At 34.5% G+C, this 24,609-nt stretch overlaps 1 protein-coding gene across 2 annotated transcripts in view; it reads right to left on the reverse strand.

Moving 5' to 3' along the window:
- Positions 1–24,609, reverse strand: part of LOC129002720 (small conductance calcium-activated potassium channel protein) — a 482,452-nt gene that overhangs the window by 263,170 nt on the left and 194,673 nt on the right. For both annotated transcript variants that reach the window (XM_054430732.1, XM_054430730.1), the window contains exon 2: positions 3,090–3,689. In XM_054430732.1, the coding sequence (XP_054286707.1) occupies positions 3,090–3,689 (600 nt within the window). The remainder of the gene's footprint in view (positions 1–3,089; positions 3,690–24,609) is intronic.

Consider the following 24,609-nt stretch of genomic DNA (forward strand, 5'->3'; position numbering starts at 1 on the left):
TATAAGATTTACCAACAGGGTGCAGCACTATATCTTTTTACTTTCTCCCCCTATACCATAGTATATGGAGAAAGTATTGTTTTCGTCAAAATTTTCGAGTTTGAATTTTGAGTGGATATATTCGTTTTGGGTCCCCCTGGACCTAAAAAAGTGGTTTTCGAAGTGATGTCTGTGTGTGTGTGTGTGTGTGTGTGTGTGTGTGTGGGTGTGTGTGTGTCTGTGTGTCTGGATGTGTACAGAGCTAGAGACCACACCTGTGGTCCGATTTCGATGAAATTTGGTATGTAGGTTCTAATCCATAGTATCTCCAGGCGTTTTTTTTCATTTTTTTGAAATTTTGATTTTTAATGGGAATTTTCCCATAAAAACCCATAAAAAACCGGAAAAAACAGATTTTCTCGAAAACGGCCCGAACGATTTTGATAAAAATTTAGTATGTTGTAGCCCTTTAAATTCTAAATAAAATGGTACAAATCCCATATCTGTAAAAATTACGGTTCAAAAGTTATGGTCAAATATGTTATTTTCCCATAAAAACCCCATAAAATAACAAAAAATAGGATTTTAGAAAAACATCCGGTTTTGATTTAACATAGTATGTTATACTCCTTACAGTTTTGATAGTTTTTTTTTAATCTTTTGAAAATTTTAATTTTTAATGGGGATTTTCCCATAAAACCCCCATAAAATAACGAAAAAATATGATTTTCCCAAAAATGGCCCGAACGATTTTGAAAAAAATTTAGTATGTTATAGTCCTTTATATTCTGAACAAAATGGTACAAATCACATTTCTGTAAAAATTACGGTTCAAAAGTTATTGTAAATTATGTCATTTTACCATAAAACCCCCTTAAAATAACAGAAAAATCGGATTACCTCAAAAATGGCCCGAACGATTTTGAAAAAAAATTAGCATGTTATAATCCTTTAAATTCTGAACAAAATTTTACAAATCTCATTTGCGTATACAGTTATTTACTCTCACCACTTACTAATGATAAAGGTTTTTGACAATTTCATGATGTTTCATAAGTTTTTGACAAACTTATGGGAGAAAGTATGTGTCAGAATGCTGATACCGTTTATTGCATTTATGTAAACAGCTAATTTGAACTAAGCAGCAACAAAAAAACTGTGGTACGCAATAATAACTGTCCAAGAAAGATTGTTCACAGTTATGTTTTTGTTTTTAATGTCATTAATAGTTTGTGATTTTGTTTGGGAGTTTTTTTATATATTTTTTTTACTGTTTAGGTGAAGTGAAGAACATTATGGCTATGGTAGATGTGTAATACCATAGTATGCCATAAATTTTATGAAGCAAATTTGATCAAACTGTGTCCTCCCTCATTGCAAACGCAAAGGTTGAGTATAACTGCAATAAGCCTTTCACCAATTTATATGCCAACCCCGTACGAAGGACGGGTACTCAGCTAGTACGCCATATTTTGGAATCTTCACTACAAAACATATCGTATTATGGTATATTCTCTAGTATGTGGTTCAGGATACATAATTTATCTACTGTGCTTATATGACTGATATGAAACTAAAAAATCCCAATATACACGGAATATAATATTGTATTGCTGTCTAATCAACTTTCTCAAATCTACAGTGCCAGGGTGTGTGCATAGGAGTGTAAATCTTTACCTCAATACCTCTTGTTCTGTGTTAGTGTCTGTGGATAAACAAATTATCTTTTAACGTATCTTAATAGGCTGCTTTATGCGCCCAGTAACATGAAAATATGATTCTGATTAATATACTATTAGTGTAAAGTACCATGTTATAGGCTATAACCAACCAAAAGCCTAAAATGCAAAGATTTTGCTTACAATCACTTAAGTTTTTATAACGGCTTTTGGAAGGTCATAAGCCACACCTTTAAGATATTCGGTGGATGGAGTATAAAACTTTATAAAATGAACAACGACTTTCATACTATCATTTTGTTAATATGTGTTAATCGTCAGATTCTTTTGATGTCTAATAGAAGACTAAGTCTATGATTTGAATTCATTTTCTAGGTTTTAGGTTTAGGAAAATCTAACCTATATATCATAAAAGTACAACTTTAGTTGGTTACCAGTTTACTATTCAAGGGTACAAAGAGGTATTTTGGCGTGTGTGCTGGAAATGGAGTGGTGAAGCAATTCGGTACAACTGTACGTTTTCGGTACAGCATCAATACGTACTACAGTTCATCAGTACAGTTGTACTTGTGAACAATAGTACGTCGGTAAAGCAGAACGTCGGTTATGCAGAACGCACTACAGGAGGGTCCCCAAGCCCTACGTGCCTCTACCGCTATCATACACTATTATAATCATTCCACTCCTACAACCAAAGCCAAGCCTGGCTACAGTCACGCATCCACTGCAACAATAAGACTCTAGACAATGGACACTATGGACAGTCTTGACAAGACTGTTGAGGCATTGTTCTCAATATAAGACGCAAGATGTCATTGTGCTACATTCTCAAGTAAATTAGATAAGCTTACCAGTTGGGATGATTATTTAAAATGTAAATATGCATGATTGTCTGTATTTTACATAGAACATCTGCAAGATTGATTTTGATATATTTTTGAAAATTATTAAAGAAAACTAACGACTCTCTTCCACTCACAGGATTAAATTATCCTTTGTGGGGGATAATTTCGCTTGGTTTTAAAGGCTTTTATCAAAAATTAAATACAATCTAGAAAAATAAATAATATTGTAAATATTTTTGTACAGGGATCATAATATTATGTTACGTCTATTTTTTGCGAAATAAATGATATTTTGATTTGATTTGATTTGAACTTGATTTGATTTGAACTTGATAGTAAGATGTAGCAACTGTAATAAGTTAGCAAATAAGTGAGTGTTGCAAGGCAACGGTGGACGCTGATAACTTTATACGGTAAGTGACACGTTCCGCTTTACTTTCACCAAATAGTTTACATAACAGTTATGATTTCGTGTGGAGTGAATGCGTGACTGCAACATTATCGATGTCCACTTCCCACTTCCCAGGCGGAGCCAATAACAACTAGGCCAAGGTGGGGCTGAAATATTAACCGACACACTCAGTACCTGTTTGAACTGTCGGATGGCGCCGTTGATCCTCAGCGACTCGCTGGCGATCATGGCGATGCCATCACCGGGTTCTCGGAGTTGCCGCAGCGAGGCGCTAGGCACCGGGCTGGCGCTGCCGTGGTGGTGGTGGTTGAAGCAGTGTCCACACGTCGCTAGTGACGCTTCGGGCTGAGAACTCTGGCGGATAATACGGGAACTCGGTGTGGTGGTGAGGAGCACTGGGGGTGGCGGGTGGATCGATCGCACAGACTCGCGCGACACGGACCGTGCCATCGCCGCGGAGGACTTGCGACGCTCGCACGCGACACATCGCGGTAGCGCGCGACACGGGTGGTGGTCGGTGCGGCAGTGCATCTCAATGTCGGGGACAGATCGCGCTGTCTCCTCGAGCACCACAGGCATGCCGCCGCTCTCCTCGCTCTGGCCCATGAGTACCTCGCTGTGACTGAGGTGCGGCGTGGCGGACACGGACAGTGTGGTGGTACAGTCTTGTCGCATCAGCACTGGTTTGGCCGCTACCCGCACCAGCAGCGTGGACGTCTCGTCCCCGGAGTTGTAGCCTGAGTTGGCCACCGCCTCTTGTGCCGTCCCGCTCATCTGAAACAAACAATATTGCGTTAGGATTTACAATGTCTACGCAAACAAAATAATAAGCACCCATAGTTACTTTGGAAATTATTTATTGGGAACAGCAGTTGTGTACATTTAAAAGCAAAGGTACAAGACGTTAACTAGCTATCTCCGCCCATTGGGATTATATAATACTTCGAACTTCTTTCACTTCGGCTGCAATTGAATCCTCATAACTCCTTTAACTGAAATGGGATAAACAGGAAAATTAAAAGTTATTATAACATTTGAGCTTAGTTATTATCTATATATTATTAGGCAAGCATGTTTCTTTTTAAACAATTTTCTCAGCTCGTGAAGGTATTTTCCTGTAGACGTGTAGAATCCCTTCATAAATTAAAATAGGCTCAAAAATAAACACAAAAAAAATAATTTCAAATAAAAAAATAACATGGACCTTATGGGTTGCCATGCTAGTAACGAAATATCAACGCAATATAACAGAAATTAAAACAAATGGAAGAAATTCCAATCACATGTTGTATTTACAACGTAAGGTGAAAATAGAGAAGTCTGCACACTACATACATTTTTATCCGAATTTTGGACCACTGGACGACCTCTAGTATTATTCTATTCAACGATAGATACTAGAAGATTTTACAAACTATGTGTAATTTGTATAATTTGTATTGATACATAGATTTTAGAGAGTTCAAGAGACATTGACTCTAAGAGAAATATATAACCCAGGAACGAGACAGAGATTGAGGCTTTGAGAGAGGGTGGAGGGGAAGGTTTTGTTAGGTAAGAGGTTTCAAGACCTAAGCATCATCGTAGCACGGCTTGGTGTTTAACAATTAAGCCCGCCTTGTCCCTACGATGTTACGGTGTTGTCTCTTTAAACAGCCGTTGTTGTTGTAAGCTTTTAACAGTGTAAATATTCGTGTTGAATTTACACTTTCCCAATTACCTTGAGTGAAATGTATATTGAACACTTTTAACTGTTACCAAGATAAAACTTAATTTTCAAATTTAATTGAAGATATTCTCATGCTTTTTAAGTAGCCCGTAAACGTGGGCTTCAAAGCATGTGCGTATAAAGAAAAGTAAAATATGATTGGATACTATAAATAGCTATGAATAAATACTATGAATAACACAATAAACTACAAAGAATAAGTAAGAACAAAGCTATAACACGAATAAACTTTTCTGACTTCGGGATCACCGGGATTTGAACCAACAACATCACTATCATCGCGCTACCAACTGCGTAACCAACTCACCAACATATCAATGTTGTATGCAAAAGGGTGGATAGACCTATCACAAGCAATACACCATTAACCTATTATTGTAACAAATATGTTATCACAAAAGCAAAAATCTCCTATCTTCACGAATTTCTGTAGAATGTAAATGCTAAGGGGCTCCTCTAGTAATTCAATAAAGCTTCAAAAATATTCTTGAAAACAATAGTGTTATACACAATGGAAAAAGTCTAAACTTTAATCCAAAATATACTGTAGTTTAACACAACGATGGAAACAAGTTGAAACATTTCAACATACATGATCCTAATTTGACCTGTATCTGTAATAATAAATGTATATACAGCCAATTTTATTCTGTTTAGGAGCTAAAATGGAAATGGATTTTAGTACACTAGCTCACCCAAATGACCATCATGGTGTTCTACTCATCGGTTCTACTCATCGAAGTATATAACACAAGTTGTGTTTATATACTTCGATGAGTGTGTTATATACTTCGATGAGTGTGTTATATACTTCGATGGTTCTACTGCATGCGCAACACGTGGTTATTTTTAATATGTATACAACAATTTCTCGTTCATAAAGTTCCCTTTTGATCTTTCTATAATTCTGTGGAACAGGGAAAATAGCATTCTTCAAGTTTTCGTAATATCTGACGAAAAACTTCTTTACCTTGAGTACCTGGATTACATTCAATCAATCAATCAAAATATCCTTTATTCATTTAAGTACAATTGTACAGGAATAGAGTCAGATCTTACAAAATAAAATGTTTTACATTGAACTAAAAATATTTATTTTATTTGTTCTCCCAAAACTCTTCAAGAGAATAAGGGGCAATTTTAATCAAATACTGTTTCAGACCATTTTTAAACTTTTTTGTATAATTTTCAGTTAGAAGTGTTTTTGGAACATGGGACATAAATTAATTTCCTGTGAATTTCGTTTTCTTTTTATAAAATTCTAGATTGTGTCTATCAATTTGAGATTGAGAACTAGTGTTATTATGACTAATTTTGTTTGATACCTGAGTTTTTGTAATATTTTTCGCATAAATAATAGTTTCCAAAATATACATATATATATGTATAGTCCATGAACATGTTGTGAACCATTGGTTTTATGAATCCAGTTTGTACAGTAATAGGGCCAATTAATTATTATTGTAGTCTTGGTTAACAAAAAGTTATTTAAATATATATAATTTAGTGTATAAGCCCCCTTATTTAAGCCGTGAAGGGAGAAAACCCACGGATCATATACCCGGTGAATAACACAATCTGTCGTTGGTAAAGGCAGCTAAACTAATTAATCACTCACAAGTTTCAAGCATTCAATAGATGAATAGACCTACTATTAGTCGTGTAACTAGAATTATTACTCCATAGAAACTACCTCAACTCCACTCTTACTTTTCAATAAAGGGAATTAGGACAAATTTTCAGTCTGTCACGCATCACATTTATTTAATGGTTTTATATTCTATAACTACCCTTTACAAATCCAAACCCTAGTGCTTGTTACACTTGCAGTACAGGTCCTTGAAATTCTTATAACCAAATTGTGTCTCGGGTAAAAATATAATCTATTGCTTTGATAGGAGAGCAGATTGTTAATGAGGTTTGAAACACCACAAATTTTATTTAAACTGATAATGATTAATTATTACCTTTATGGAATACTAAATGGTGTAGTTACTTTAAACACTTTAACACTTCAAACTTTACTATTGGTAAGGAAAATGTTATACACAATGAGGTTAATGAAAAAAATCGATCCGGATCGTTTTTATCTGAATAACCTATTTGAGTTAACAAGAAAAGAATATAAAATTCATCTTCGATGAAGACCCTTAAAGACTTCACCAGGATTCAATATGTAGTTAATCTAAGGTTGCTTGGAACTAAACGATAAAACAATTTGTTCAATACACTTCTCATTTTTCATGGATTTTCTGTTAACTCAATATTAAAGCTAGTGGTATCTACAACATAATATTTTATTTTATTTTGTCATTCATTCTACCTGTGCTTAATTTTAATTAACGTTCAAAGTATGGTTTTAAAACACCAGAGCCACAGTTGGTTTTTTTTTTTTATAAGATAGGGTTAAGGTGATATAAACAAATAGTGGTGTTAAGCTGTTTGTATTACATAATTGAGGAGATGTGGAGAAGGGAATGAGTAATCGGCTTACTGTGCATCCCTTCCTAAGCATAGATGTGTGACAGACATAACACTTTAATTAGAGGGTTAATGTGAAACAAAACTTCTTTATTGAACACGACACTTTAAAAACCCACTCTCTTACTATTTATGTTTACAAATAGTATCGTATATAATCATTAGACAAATCTATTAAAATCATAGTAAGAATACGAAAACGTGGAACGATTTTATGTGAACAAACAGTTTTTACAGAATCTAAATTCCCCGGATATTTGAACTAAAACATTATATCTACCAGGGAATTATCCACTTGGATATAAATAAATTTATTAATAGTTCCCATAATCTTTGAAATACTTTTAAATTTTAAATCTTAGTTTTCTTTTCCATCTAACAATCATTTAGATGTAGTACCTGAGGACCGAGCCAGGGCTCGGTGTAGTTTATTTCGATTGTAAAAGCAATATAAAATACTTACGTTTTATTTACAACTATTTTGCTTTTTATTATTTAAGTTTCGGTGGAATTTCAATGTATTATCATGGAAATTTTAACCTGGCAATCCTTAATACGTTAGTTTTTTTTTTATTCGATGAAAGGTCGCTAGTTTATAACAGCCTATACTTGAATAAACATTGTTTTTACATTTTGTTTAAATTAAAACAGCTGATTACTTTAGGAATTAAGTTTTGGTAGGAGAGACTTTAATAATCAGTAATTGATCGGAACTTGGAACTATTTTCACCCATATTATCGAGCTATCTTCAGTTTAATCTTTACTCAGTAGTAACAACTTATGTTTTTCCTTTTACTGAATTTTGTATTTTGCTAGTATACTGTGGGTGGATGGTTTATTATGAACCCATGTTACAACTTACAAGTTGTTTGTTTATTTTTTCCTTGTTCGTTTGTTCAACCAACGTGGTTACGTAGCAACCCATAAGGCTAAAGCTAAAAAGTTTTTACTTTCAATCAAATGTTTTTACGTAATTGGGTTAGTTAACTGCATTAAACATGGTTTTAGGCCATAAATTAACAACTATTAACAACATTTGAAGGAAATCGTCGAAGCCGTTTTCGAGATCTTTGTGCAATTAAGCATACAAACAAACATTGCTCATATAAGAGTATTGGACAAAAATAAGCTATTATGTCCGGTGAAATTGTGCATAAAAAAGACCGATTTTAAAGCTTCTTTGAGAACTTTGTAGCTATCACATACAGTTATTTAGAAGACAACTAAGTGGTTACATCGTGGCATAGACCATATATCAGCCACAGAATAACTCGAAACTTATGTTGGCGTGCGATTTATCAGTCATATTACCTTTACTACTCTCAAGGCAGTAAATATATCAAACTTTCCTCATCGGTTTATTTGTTTATTTTATCTAAATGTATTTATTTTTCAGATTATAATGTTGAATTAAATTCTTTATGTACATGTGATTTATGTTGTAATTTAAATGTTAGTTTATAAGTATATAAATTTACCTTTATCTAAATTTCGTTAAAAAGTTAAGTAAGTTCACCAAATGACATAATTTTATCAAATATTACTGCACATTTAGTGAAAATCACAATTTCTAAGTAACGTGCGTTCATCCACGACACTGTAATTTCTAAAGTAATTAATCTGTCTACACAAATTACTTGTGGTTCTGTGGGTAGAGTGACTGCCAAACGATATTGTATTTACATAGCCTAGTCTGGTAAACAACGAGTAACTGTGCACAGTTAGTGCTTCTGTTAACATGGTTGCTTAGGTAAACATTTTCATTGTAACCGTTGCATTACCACAATTAAAACGCCCACTTTTCACAATTAAACCCATCATTTAGAACGTGATTGAAGCTATGGTGAGAGCGTAGGACTTCTGTGTTTATAGTGTGGGTTCTAACCCAGAAAAACTCCAATGAGATGTAGCACATTTAAGTTTTGACCCAGTATTTCTAGCTCCTTCGTCCATATAGAATAGTACTAGATGGCATGAATAACTGCCTGAATTGGTTATGGTTTAACTAAAAATATATTTTTACTTACTATTTCACAACCCATGTGAACGAGCTATAGGTAATATAATCACATTATTATAAATTGTTTTTGTCCAAGGATGCTAGGCACAAGCCCGGTATGGTTTTTCACTTTACTTCAGGCTAGACCTAGGGGTTGCGGCATTATCACTTGGATAAAATTCATTGGTGACTTTGTGGGATTTGAACTGGGGACCTCAGGGACTGAAGTCTTACCCTCTAACCACTAGACCGGCATGCTCCCCCATATTTAATATGATTAAACGGGTTTATCGTAACAACCAAATAATGTTATCCTACCAGGTCAGGTTTAGTATAAAATCAATTGACTGCGTGAGACTAAGCGATGTAACGATTTTCCTTATCTCCAAACATATTTGCCTCGACGCTTTATAGTCTCCTGTTCTTTCACACCTGAATAATCCAAGGTTACTGTGTTGAGTCCGTAAAATATTAGAGGCACATTTATTCAGTACTAAAATAGTAAGTTCCATTAGATTCCATTATGTATTACAACTGAATTAAACACAATCTATGAATTTCAATTGCAGAAAGTTAAGATTAACCTTATCTGTACCTTTGATTACAAAAAAACAATCCTTGAATAAAGGTCTAATCATATGTATGTATTTATTCCGTCAAAGTATTATACACAAGAGTACATGGAATAGAATGATTTATAGCTTCGAAAACGAAATAAATTTTCATGACAATTTGAAAATTAATTTTTTATTCCCGAAATGTAAAATATTCATGGTAATGTAGTGGATTGGCCTCACCAGGTTTTCAAAAGTATACTGTAAAATCCAATTGTTACTAAAAAATTACAAACTAATTTTAAGTTTTTTACTGTACCAATGTATATACATTTACTAGTTCTAAGTAGATTCAAACAGTTTATTATGAACCCTTAGTATATATTTACAATTTAATCATCCGTTGACAATGAGCTCAATTCTAAATTGTAATACTTCTCTTGTAAAGCTCACAAGGTCAAGATTATGAATATGTAAAGGAAGGAGAATCACAGTTTGATGAAGAGGTGCTTTCCATGCAAAGGAGAGATATATCCCGTAAAGGAGCGAAGATATTATAGATGCATTGTTATACAGCATTGAATATACTGAGTATTATTGCAAAATGAAATTCAAGAGTGCAATCAATAAATGTCCAAATCATTAAATAAATAAACTGCATGTATAGGTTTTATAAATGGAGATAAGGTCTAGCAACCTATGTAATATCTCGATAGCGATTGGTTAGTTGGTTTAATACGTTGGTAATATGTAGGTTATATTGATATGCACATTAAGTGTGTCTACCAAATCGAAAATTGTGATACTTGTACGATCATTCGACGTCCGTTTTGAATAGCTTGACATCAATATACAGTACGGACTTTTGGTCTATTTCCTTAGAAAGTCCATCAGTATGTCCATCGGTCTTCATAAAATTACTAGGTGGCGTTCGCAGATGCATCCACAAAATTGAGCGGAGTCATCAAGGGTTTATGTTATATTGTTTTGGTCATACTGTTGTTTGTGTCATGGTTTCAGTAATACCAGTCGTTTTTAATGCATGCGTTGCGAGTCTAAAGTAGCATTTTTACGCTTTTGGAAGTAAAAAAGTTTTTATCCTCTATGGATTCAAAATAGTTTTTATCCTCTATGGAGTAATAATCAGCTGTTGTCAACTCAGTTGTAAATTTCTATTATAAACGATTGCATGTATCTAAATATGTATCGATTCGTGCTTCGAAATTATTTTAACCTACAGTCTACAGTCTCTTCCTATAGCGTTTTAGCATTGCAGATACATTAATCCATCCCCACACTCAGCACGCTCACCTTTACCACCCCCTACGTCGTAGACCTATTTCCCTCTCTTCCATAGCATTTTAGGATTGCAGATACATTAATGTAATTGCCAAAGACAGTTCCCACACTCTGCACTGCAAGCCTTACTGCACTGCAAGCCTTCCTTTACCATTCCCTACGTCATAGACTTGTTTCCTTCCCTTCTCATAGCATTTTTGGATTAAAGATACATCAATCTAACTGCCACAGACGGTTTTCACACTATGCTCATACTTTACTACTTTCTAACCCTTTTCCTACATCGTGGACCTGTTTTCATCACTTTCCATAGCAATTCAGTATTTTAGATACGGTAATCTAATTGCCACAAACATTCCCTACACTCCGCACTGCTAGCCTTTACTACTTCTTTCACCATTTTCTATGTCGTGGGGATGCTTCCATCCATTCTCATAGCATTTCAGCATTGCAGATACATTAATCTAACTGCTACAAACGGTTTCCAGTTCCCACACTCCACACTGCTTACCTTACTAATTCCTTCACCACTTCATACGTTTTGGACCTTTTCTCTCCCTTCCCATAGCATTTTAGGATTGCGGATCCCTTAATCTAATCGTCATAAACAGTTCCCACACTCCAGACTGCTCGCATTTACTACTTCCTTCACCGCTTCCTACGTCACGGACCTGTTTACCTCCCTTCCCATAGCATTTTAGGATTGCAGATACCTTGATCTAATCGTCTTAAAAAGTTCCCACACTCCGGACAGCTTGCCTTGACTACTTCCTTCACCACTTCCTACATCGTGTACCTGTTTTCCTCCCTTCCCGCAGCATTTTATGATTGCAGATCCCTTAATCTAATCGTCATAAAGAGTTCCCACACTCCGTACAGCTCGCCTTGACTACTTCCTTAATCACTCCCTACTTCGCGGACCCGTTTTCCTCCCTTTCCATAGTATTTTATGATAGCAGATACCTTAATTTAATCGTCACAAACAGTTCCCACACTCCGGACTGCTCGCCTTTACTACTTCCTTCGCCACTTCCTACGCCCCGGACCTGTTTCCCTCCCTTTCCATAACATTTTATGATTGCAGATACCTTAATTTAATCGACATAAACAGTTCCCACACTCCGGACAGCTTGCCTTGACTACTTCCTTCATAACTTCCTACGTCGTGGACCCATTATCCTCCCTTCCTATAGCATTTTATGATTGCAGATATCTTAATCTAATTGTCATAAACAGTTCCCACACTCCAGACTGCTCGCCTTTACTACTTCCTTCACCACTTCCTACGTAACGGACCTGTTTACCTCCCTTCCCATAGCATTTTATGATTGCAGATACCTTAATCTAATCGTCATAAACAGTTCCCACACTCCGGACTGCTCGCCTTTACTACTTCCTTCCTTTACCACTTCCTACGTGACGGACCTGTTTCCCTTCCTTCCCATAGCATTTTATGATTGCAGATACCTTAATCTAATCGTCATAAACAGTTCCCACACTCCGGACTGCTCGCCTTTACTACTTCCTTCACCACTTCCTACGTCACGGACCTGTTTACCTCCCTTCCCATAGCATTTTATGATTGCAGATACCTTAATATAATCGTCATAAACAGTTCCCACACTCCGGACTGCTCGCCTTTACTACTTCCTTCGCCACTTCCTACTCCACGGACCTGTTTCCCTCCCTTTCCATTGCATTTTATGATTGCAGATACCTTAATCTAATCGTCATAAAGAGTTCCCACACTCCGGACTGCTCGCCTTTACTACTTCCTTCGCCACTTCCTTAGACGCGGACCCATTATCCTCCCTTCCCGTAGCATTTTATGATTGCATCAGATATCTTAATCTAATCGTCATAAACAGTTCCCACACTCTGGACTGCTCGCCTTTACTACTTCCTTCCTTTACCACTTCCTACGTGACGGACCTGTTTCCCTCCCTTCCCATAGCATCGTAGGATTGCAAATACCTTAATATAATGGTCATAAGCAGTTCCCACACTCCGGACAGCTTGCCTTCATTACTTCCTTCATCACTTCCTACGTCGCGGATCCGTTTTCTTTCCTTCCCTTATATTTTTTGGAATGCAGATACCTAAATCTAATCGTCATAAACAGTTTGCACACTCCAGACTGCTCACCTTTAGTACTTCCTTCACCACTTCCTACGTCGCGGACCCGTTTTTCTCCCTTCCTCTATAATTTTTTGAATGCAGATACCTAAATCTAATCGTAATAAACAGTTTCCACACTCCAGACTGTTCACCTTTAGTACTTCCTTTAACACTTCCTACGTCACGGACCTCAAGCTAGTGGCGTCATTTGATTATATTTATGATTCATACTGTTTCTGTTCTAATATCTCTGTGGAATAATGCCATCAGCTATTTCTTTATCTACTGCATTCAAAAGTCAACAGCTGATCATATGTCTTTGTTTATGTGTCAAATACTGCTTCCATAAGGATTACGTTGAAACTTTGAGACCCAGTGGGGCGGATTCCTGAGAGTTATTTTTAACGCCATATAGATGTTGGCACTCACCGATATGGTCTTTATCACCACCCAAAATTTGAAAACGATTGATTCAGCCGTCTAGGAGGAGTTTGCGTATTACGAAATGCATAAAAGTCGACGTATAAGAGCTTCGCTCGCTTCGCTCGCTCCGCTCAATTAATTGATATCGGTATAAGAGCAATGTGATGTTTGTTAACCTGAAAAAATTGTCATTTTGTTTGCAAAATAATTTAGTAGAAAATTTGTTATCCATTATTTACCTTTCACCATATTTGTTGGGTCACAGATTGCAAGTAATATTGTAGACGCTTACTGGATGAAAATGTTTAGCTATCATATATTTTGAACAACAAAATAGAAATTAATGAACCATTATAATCAGCTCCTAAGCCAAATACATTATTGATGTTCTCCAAACAAATACAAGACTTTTAAACCGTTTACAATCTTGATGATTTTTATGGTATTTTCAATGATTGATAGATACGATTATTGACTATAATTTAGTTTACTTAATAATACCAGTATAATACTTCTAAAAGTAATTTTTTAGTTTGTATATTAATTATACAGGGTGGTAAAAAAAGTCCCAGGACAGTTAAATATTTTAAAAAATAATGTAGATAGAGCTACAATACTTGGTACAAAGTTACAGGGCATAAAACTCTATTTTAACACATATTAAGTGATCCAATAACTCTTCAGGGGGACGGCCCAGAAGGAGTCAGAAGAAAATCTTGAAAGGAAGCATAGGTCAATATGCACATAAAATTAAAGGTATAGCCGATAATAAGTGGGTACACTAACTTCACACTTCTGGTTTCTAGCGCGCGCCGTTTTCTGATGAGAAATGTTTACATCTATATATTAATCGTTGGTTCTTCGTTATTCCTCGATAGTTCTCCAATATTTTCGTTAGTTCTCAAAAAATAAAAAAAGTTATGAGGCATACAAAGTGGGTACCTACGCTAACTTCACAATTATAGAATTTCCAGCGGGCATCGTTTTCTGAGTAAAAATCCTTATATCTATATACCAATCGTTAGTTCTTTGTTAATTCTCGATAGTTCTCCAATATTGTTGTTGAATGTCTAAAAATAAAAAAGTTATGAGGCATACAAAGTGGGTTAGCTTACCCACTTTGTATGCCTCGTAACTTTTTTATTTTACGAGAACTAACTTAAATATTGGAGAACTATTGAGAACTAACGAAGAACTAACGACTGGTATACAGATATGAGCATTTTTAGTCAGAAAACGGCCCCCGCTGGAAATTCTATAATTGTGAAGTTAGCGTACCCACTTTGTATGCCTCATAATTATTTTATTTTTTGAGAACTAACGAAAATATTGGGGAACTATCGAGGAATAACGAAGAAATAACGATTGATATATAGATGTAAACATTTCTCATCAGAAAATGGCGCGCGCTAGAAACCGGAAGTGTGAAGTTAGCGTACCCACTCATTATCGACTATAACTTTTTTTATTTTTTGAGAACTAACGAAAAAATTTGGGAACTATCGAGAACTAACGATTGGTATGAACAAAAGTGGATACGCTAATATGGGTACGCCAACTTCACGGACCTGGTTCACTTGGGTATAGCCTAAATAAATGTATTAATAGCTCCTATAATTTTCGAAATGCTTTTAAATTATGAATCTTAGTTTTCCTTTTCCATCGAAGAATCATTTAAATGTATAAAAATGAGCTATTATGTCCGGTGAAGTTGTGCATCAAGAAAGACCAATTTTGAAGCTTCTTGGTGAACTTTGTAGCTATCACATACAGTTATTTAGAAGAACACTAAGGGGTTACATCGCAGCTTAGTCGATATATCAGCCACAGAATAACTCGAAACTTATGTTGGCGTGCGATTTATCAGCCATATTAGCTTTACCACTCTCAAGGCAGTAAATTATATCAAACTTTCCTCATCGGTTTATTTATTTATTTTATCTAAATGTATTTATTTTTCAGATTATAATGTTGAATTAAATTCTTTATTTGTAAATGTGATTTATGTTGTAATTTAAATGTTAGTTTATAAGTATAGATCTTTACCTTTATATAAATTTCGTTAAAAAGTTAAGTGACATATTCACACATATTCAGTGATCCAATAACTCTTCAGGGGGACGGCCCACAAGGAGTCGGAAGAAAATCTTGAAAGGAAGCATAGGTCAATATGCACATAAAATTAAAGGTCTTTTTTAGTAGAATACAATGCCACAAACCGCACTTCAAAAGGTTGATCCTGCGCAAAATAGCAGATGTTCAAAGATTTCTTGAATCCGCCATTTTGAATCTTTGAACGACTGCAATTTTTTACTCAGGCATTCTTTTGAGCTTGAATTTACGGCATCGTAATCTACTAGTGAAGACCTTTAATTTGATGTGCATATTGACCTATGCTTCTATTTAAGATTTTCTTCCAACTCCTTGTGGGCCGTCCCCCTGAAGAGTTATTGGATCACTGAATATGTGTTAAAATAGAGTTGTATGCCCTGTAAATTTGTACCAAGTATTGTAGCTCTATCTGCATTATTTTTTTTTAAATATTTAACTGTCCTGGGACTTTTTTACGACCCTAGACTCTATGACGAATAAGCTATAATTTTATAACATTTATTTGCAATACGGTGTAATTAGAGTATTCATTTTATAATTTGTTCTGTACTACTCTTAAAAACCCTTTACAAAAAAATGATTAAATTTGTATTAACAAATTAGTTAGTTTTATTAAATTAGTTAATTTGTGTTAACTAATAAATGTGTTCAAAAAATCCGAATAATAACGAATGATTAATGTGTTTTAAAACTGACGAGAATCCTTGCCGAAATCGCAAACAACATGATACACATCAGTATGACCTCTATTATTGTTTGTGTTTTCAAACATATAATTATTAATATTGTGAGCTTTCCAATAACAGATATGGTTAATTGTAAGGGAATGTTTATCGTGTCAACGTGTTATAAAATGTTTTTTGTCACAACAACTTCCGTAAAATAAAATTTCCATAAAATCAATTGACATACTTTAAAATAAAGGATACTTTTTTCATATACTGAGTCTATGCTACTATTTAGCTCTGCGAGAATGAGACATTTTCTCAGTGTAAAAGCACAAGCAGGATGCAATACTAGTTCATTTATTCATGGGTTGAAGCAGCACTCGTCAAGCAAATCCCTAGAGAACCAGACTAGTTCTGCTGATGCATTAGTACCGGTTTGTATTCCTTTCATCTCGAGACAGTGGATTCAACCGTTTTATAGTAAACATCACACAGATAAATGAAGCAATTGTATAATAACAGTAACTAGATGTATATTTATGTCATATGATAAACCAATAGTAATTTGTTTGAAATAACTCCAATTAATTGTAATCATTATTCTATGCTAATCGTTTTATTAGGCGTACACTGGTGTGTTCTTGCTTCTCTGTATATCCAACATCAAACTGTCTAATCTCTGGAAACCGACATGGGTTTGCACTTTGACAATCGATAAACCTCATACGGACTTCACCAATAGTCGCTACTTACACAATATTATTTATCTATTATAATAAGTTTTATTGATAAAAAACTTATAGTTACAGCTTTATTTAATCTTAAGTTGTAATAGGTTTTGTGGAGCTATTGGGATAAAATAACTAAAGATAACTTCGTTTTAATCACGCCAGCCAATACTGTGACAATTTATAGTGATGTTAGTTTTAACCTATCACATTAGTTTTTTGCTGTCTACGAGTACACATAAAATAAATATTATAGACATTTACAGTAAATAAACTAGCGATTCAATCCAACTGATGAAACACATCATTAATAGAGTACGGAGAAAGAAGCTACGCTGATGCATATTAAAATACCTTTTTTTAATCTTTTCACGTCACTCATATTTTTAATTATTTTTCAGAACATTAGATTATGAATTTATTACGTCAAAATAGGCTTGTTTTTTTCAAACGCTATATTTGATCAAGATCCTCACGCACATTTATCCATACTTGTGTTGAATCAGGTGTATTATTAACTACAAGAGTAGATTGCCTCAACAAGTTAAAGGTACCCGTATAACAGAACCGCCTATACAACAATGTTTAGCTCAAGTCCTTTGTTCTCTATTATAGTTTCTGTTATAACAAAGGTTATGTTAAAATATAGAGAGCAAAGTTCGTATGGCCTCTAACAAAGTACTGTGTTAAGTTTGTTATTTTGTTTTAAATGGATGTATACTGAGAAACTCAAATCGCAAAAAAGTGTAAGATGACCATACCAATACTTTTACTGAGTCGAACAAAGAGAACATTTCTAAGGATAACTTAGTCTCTTATACGCCAACTTTTAAATCGCGCTAAATGAAAAGGAAACTTCTTTTAAACTTACACCTTTTAAGTCCCTATCAGTGGTTATGGTATGTACAAAAATAATTACATAACTTCTTGATCAGCATTGTACGTGTTATTAAATTTACGGAAAGTAAATAAAGAAACGTCTTATAGCACTTCCAACATATAAAATAATATTTACGCTTATACTGTTACTCATAAGACGGTAAATATGCAAAAAAGATGGTAAGTGGTGATTGATTTTACCCATTCGCCTATTGGGTCTGATGATGATTGGAGTGTCCAATCGAAATCGATCACCACTTACCATCTTTTTTATATATTTACCGTCTTGGGAGTAACAGTATAAGCGTAAATATATGGTTTAAGTGTTATAAGGTGTTACTTTATTAACTTTCCGCAAAAAATAATTGAAATTTTTTGCTTTTAATTAAATAAACCATACTAATATGTATTTTTTATAGCAGTTTTAAACATAAAATACTATTGATGTCGGAACTAAGCACTGTATTATTTCAAAATGTTATGTCATGTATTCATATACTTTAATAATAGTACATATACGATAGACTTTCTAAGTGTAATAATGGTTTAGTTTACCTCTGTCAATATGGTCCTTGCGTAGTTTGCCACTACTGCAGTTTCGTGCTCGTGGAGCACATCATCAGGTGAAGGTCACAAAAAGTTAAAACATTTTCCTTACGTGAAGGTCGTCAATTAAACACATCGAAAAAAAAACACATAACACACGAACGGTACGAAAAACATTTAACTTGGCCAATACATTAAAGACGTTACACACGGGGTCCGGCGCCCCTTCTGGAGTCATGACTTGCCTTCTACCGGCGCCGGACCCCGTGTGTAACGTCTTTAATGTATTGGCCAAGTTAAATGTTTTTCGTACCGTTCGTGTGTTATGTGTTTTTTTTCGGTGTGTTTAATTGACGACCTTCACGTAAGGAAAATGTTTTAACTTTTTGTGACCTTCACCTGATGATGTGCTCCACGAGCACGAAACTGCAGTAGTGGCAAACTACGCAAGGACCATATTGACAGAGGTAAACTAAACCATTATTATTGTTGCTGTATGGTCCAGAGGCTACCCATCATGAAATTTCTAAGTGTGTTCTCTTGGACAGTAAAACTGGTTGTATGTATTATATAAACTTGCGGAAGTGAGCTGATTTAGGGGCAGAGAGCGAAGCTTCTATTTCCAACGGCCCTGGGTTCAAATCCAGCCAATCACTTTATGGCTTTTGTCTTTGTGATACTACCACGAACCTCCAAACCTATCTAGGAGGAATGTGTAAAGCGGTTCCGGGCTAAAGACTAACGTTCTACGATGTAAATTTGGAAAGTTGGGATAAAAAAAATATGTCAGATGAAATATCCACTTCTGAACGTATTGTCAGTATTGAAGTTAGTCCAGATTTTACAAGAATTTTTTAAAACATATGTTGGGTAGTTAATCTGGAGTTTTTTTTAAATGGTGTCTTATGAACATACATAGTGGGATAAAAAATTACATAAAATAGTATTTAATGAAAAACTATCTAGGCATGCATCAATATTATGGTAAGTAAGTACATAAATTGAAATTAAACTGTAAATAACTCAATATACTCATAGTTTCATATAACGTATGACTGCAAAAGCTCATGTAGCACGATTTACGAATATTTAGGCTCACTTAGAATCCAAATCAAGTTTTACTGATCCGTTTTAAATATATAAATTTATATAAAAAAAACGAAAATTACTAACAAGTTTTAATAGTAACATTTTCTGAAGAAGAAATTAATTTCGAAGATTCATATTGGATTGAACCAAAAGTTATTTTTAACATATTCTACTCGTATCTGCTATGGGTTTCAATCACCTTTACGATATGAAAGCAATAAATCTACAGAAAGATTCCCCACTGTGTATCAATAAATTGCCTTTTGTTTGTTTCAAACAGCTGTATTGTTTTTTCCCATGACCTGTAATCTGGTAATCTATATAAATTTAAGTGTATTTTTGAATTAATTTTTTTTTTCTAGAATAAATATGAATTTCAGAAATATGATGTAAATTGCTACTTATTTTTTAAAACTCATATCAGAAAGCATGACACTGGTTCTCATCTTAATTGATTGTGTAATTTGGTGTAAAAAATAACATAGTTTACTCTTATTGCGTTCGTTAAAATGTGCCTGGACTAATAACGATTTAAGACTGTTAAAAACTCATATCGGTTATCTTATACAATCATGTTTATATTCCATTTAATGTTTTCTTAATTACATCTAATACCATCAATAATATTCATATTCATGTGAAGCTACGCTAAATAACAAATAACAGAAGTGACATAAATATATTTTTATTTGTAGTTTATTGATGCAAAATTAAAAGTTAGGTATATAAACTGCGGGTAAACAAAGTTTTGGTCACAACAGTGTACAACACACACTAGAGAGTGTTTTCTTTAGTTTTGGAGGAGTTTTGTCATTTACAAATTTAGTATTATCTAGGTTCATTGTGTAACAATTATAATACAACATTTCCATAAGATACGCTTTACAATAACTCAACTCACTGTTAAATGTACAGTGCACAATATCTTATATTTATAGTACAATAAAATATTGAAAGAAAGAACCAAAGGATACAATAGACGCAAGAAGAAAGAGAAATAGAAAGCCTGGTTTCCACATGTTTCAAACATTCATGACTGCACTCGGTTCGCCTACGAGAACAGGCCTTTGTTGAAAACCAAAAACAGGTGCAAAATAAACTTACACTACAATGTTAAACTATGAAAGTTGACCTTTTATATAATTAAATATTTAGTTAAATATTAAAGTTGATATCTAGTTAAAAATTATTCTTAAAAGGAGTTTGTAGCAAAGCAATGTTATATAATGTAATGAGTATAATATAATAATAGTAATAAACTAATAATACAATGAGTATAATATAATAATAGTAATACAGTAATATAATGAGTAACGTATGTGCTAAGGAAATTAGTTTTCCTGTATAGGTTACAGTAGTAAAATTATTGAATCAAACTTAATTAAGCAATTGAGGGAACAGAGAAAATAATTTATAATAATCCATTCTTTTAAGTTACTTACTATAGAAAATAATTGTTTACTTCATGTGCATAGGTTAGGGGAGCGAGCTGGTCTAGTGGAGTAGTGGTAGAGCACGCGGCTTCTGTGCCCGAGGTTCCAGGTTTAAGTCCCACCAATTACAAATGAATTTGATCCATATGATAATGCTACAACCCTCTACGACTAGCCTGAAGTAATGTGTAGAACGGTTCGAGGCTAGAGCAACAGTTCTAGGATGTAAATGTACGACATAAAAAATTAAATGTGCTAAGCATTAAAAAAAAGTGAAAATAATAAGTTTATCAATAGATTCTATTAAAACGTTAAATGTATATAATAATATGTAGTATTTACAGGTAAAAGATTATTTGCATTTAGGATCTGATTGAATACACGTTTAAATTCGTGGCATTAAAACATTTCAGAGAAAAACATTTGTTCAAATCCCCACTGACAAGCATTGTAGTTACATAAATATCCTATCAATGCTTCATTTACTGTGCATTAAATATCAACCACATGTTTAAAACCTAAAATAATCCAGGATTCTCCGATGTTTATCAATCATATTTTTATTTTGTTGATTATTTTTTTAGTTTTCGTTAAAATTAGAAGTATTAAAAAATGCTTATCGTGTTTATTTATTTATTAATTTTTTTACGTATACGCTACAGTACTTTATCAAGGACCAACACTAAACGGTCGAATGTGTTGGGTTTTAAAATCCTTATTTGGAGGAACCTAAGCCGTTTATGTACTATGGTTACCAACCAAACAGTACAAAAATGTTTTATCGGCATACCATAGCTATCATATAAACGGTGAAGAATGGACGTAGCATATAGTTGATAATAATTATTTACTAATGATATTCTACAATTAGTTCAATGGTAAGTTTTTAATATTATAACATAAAAAATGTAAGCTAATTAAATCAAATATATTCGTCAGTTTATATTTAGCTGATTTTTTATAGTTGCATAAGGTTCAGTGAAAAATTTGATAAATTAATGGCTATGAACAAAGTGGTTTTTACTTAGTATTTTTTTCTTCATAAATTGGAACAATGTTTTGCTGTTGCATAGTATAAAGAATATTGTTTATTTTCAACTCCAAGACATGTAAGTATTTATTTTAATTTTTTATGTTGTCCATACGCACTGTTATATATAATACCTATTCTATGTATAGCATACATAGATTTGTATTTTTTTTTTGTTTAATTTTATCTTCTGAATACTATCTTTGAGGCAGTACAGAATATAGGAAAATATCGTTCATGATAAATATTAAAATAAATTATACATTCAATAAAATGATATTGTTTTAAATTAATTTATTTTTAAAATTCAAATATAGCATTTACAATCACTATTTAAATTCAGTGTCTTCCTCCAACCATAGAAAGCTACAAATAATATAATTTTGCCATTACATTCACGAGCGCAAACTACATGTCCCTAATAGCTTGTAAATTTTACGATGGCTATATTTCTTCCTCCGTTGACTATGTTTACTAATTCATGTTTACCTAAATTTATACACTGCATTTTACAGCTATAATTAATATTACCTATTATACTTCGTCGAGGACAATGAAAATGAATTATATGTAAATATGATTTTAATTTAAGAATTTAAGAAGTTAAATACGATTTTTGATACACGTAATGAGTGTTCATATGGTTTTTAAGTACATTAAACAAATTGAGAAAAAAATAAGTTAATAAGCTATTCCAAAAATGTTCAATACCTTCCGAAGCATGAAGAAAATAGTACAAATCGATTTTTAGCTGCTTACTTTTTGTTTTTTTATTAATCTATATATAAAGCCAAAAGTACCCATGAACTTTTGAGAAAATTACAAGTCACACCCCCATAAACCATATACTTAAATTGGTCGTCATGACGAGAAACCTTGCGCAAAACTATCCATTATTTCATAAATCGCCCTTTAAGGTCGTAATTGCTTTCCGAAGGGAACTTTCCTTATACATAATGTAAAAAAAAACCTCAGCTGTCCTTATTTGTATGTTATTCTTTCAATGTATTTCCTTATTAAAATCAGGTTTAATTATATGATTTGTATTTCTGTATTCTGTTTTGTTTATTTCAGCTAAACTTAACCAATCAATAATTTTATCCATACTTATGAATTAAAACGGGAGAAGCCCGTGGGTAAAAGCTAGTTTATAAGTAACTCATGAATGTGTGCGACTGAAATTAATACTTTAATTATACTTGGCTTAAAATATCTACATTTATATTGTCACCATTTCAGAAAAGGAAACATTTTTACAAATATACGTTATCAGCAAACTGACTCATACTTTAACGACCCACGATTGTCAATGAAATGTATAATGTAAACTATGTTTAAGTGTTACGTCTTTTGTGTAATATCATTGACTATATGTTATATAGTCAGTGGTAATATCCGTCTCGTAATGATGCTGTGGTAAGGGTTGTACGTATATAGGCTAATCAGACTTACCCTATAGACTTACCCTATATAGGCTAATACCCTTCTGACATATAATCTCTTTCATTATATATCACAAACACCTATAAAAGGCGACAATAATAAAACTATTTTTTTTTTTTTTTTTTTTAAGGGAGAGGAGGGAAAATGCTTTTACGCACACAGATAGCCAGCCTGTAGTGTGAGACTCCTGAATCTATCGCAGACTACTCACTAAAAAACCCCCTCTAATCTGTTGGACACAGACCTGGAATTGTTTGTCACATTACTTCAAGTCAGGCCAACATGTTACCTAAGCCCTCAGGGCTCTCACCGTTTATGGCATTTGGATACTTTATGACCTACACCACATCCCGGTCAAGGTCGAGCTTCTTGGCGCGGAGAATACCCTGGATGTAATGTGACACACAGGTCCAATTGTCCTCACCCTCCGTCATCATCAGTATGACCGTGTCCACCGACAGCAGTCCTACTAACTGTTGAGCCTCCAGGCGGGGCCTTTCCCAACGCTGGCAGTGGAAAAAGGTATGTTCCACGTCATCGGGAATGCCTGGGCAGTATATGCAATCGGGTGACACGGCTTTGCCCATCCTGAACAGGTACGACCGGAAAAAGCCGTGACCCGTCAGAAATTGGGTGAGGTAGAAGTCCACCTCTCCGCACCGCCGATTAACCCAAGGTTGGACTTGCTTTATCAGTCGCCTGGTCCAGCGTCCCCGAGTCTCCTGTTCCCAGCTCTCTTGCCACAGCTGGTAGGTGCGGGTGCGTTCCTCTGTTCGTGCCTGGTCTTCCCCACGGCGCTGATAGATTGCTTTTCTCTCCGCCGCCAAAAGTTTGACGGGGATGACTCCAGCAACCACCAGGACGGCGGGTTCGGACACTGTTCGGTAGGCGGATGCAACTCTAAGTGCTGCCTGACGCTGCACTCGGGCAAGCCGCATCCTATATACCTCCTTATTTAGAGCGTCTGCCCACACCTCAGCACCGTACAAGAGTACGGACTGGACAGAAGACATTAACAGCCTTCTACGGCTGGACCGAGGCCCTCCGACATTGGCCATCAACCGGCTAAGAGAGGAGACCACCCTAGCGGCCTTGTCCGCCGTACGGAAAATCTGATCCCGCCAGCTAAGCTTGCTGTCCACCATAATCCCAAGGTACTTGG

Source organism: Macrosteles quadrilineatus, unplaced genomic scaffold, assembly GCF_028750875.1.
Source record: "Macrosteles quadrilineatus isolate MER2022 unplaced genomic scaffold, UCM_ALF_1.0 Scaffold_9__3_contigs__length_116548681, whole genome shotgun sequence".
NCBI lineage: Eukaryota > Metazoa > Arthropoda > Insecta > Hemiptera > Cicadellidae > Macrosteles > Macrosteles quadrilineatus.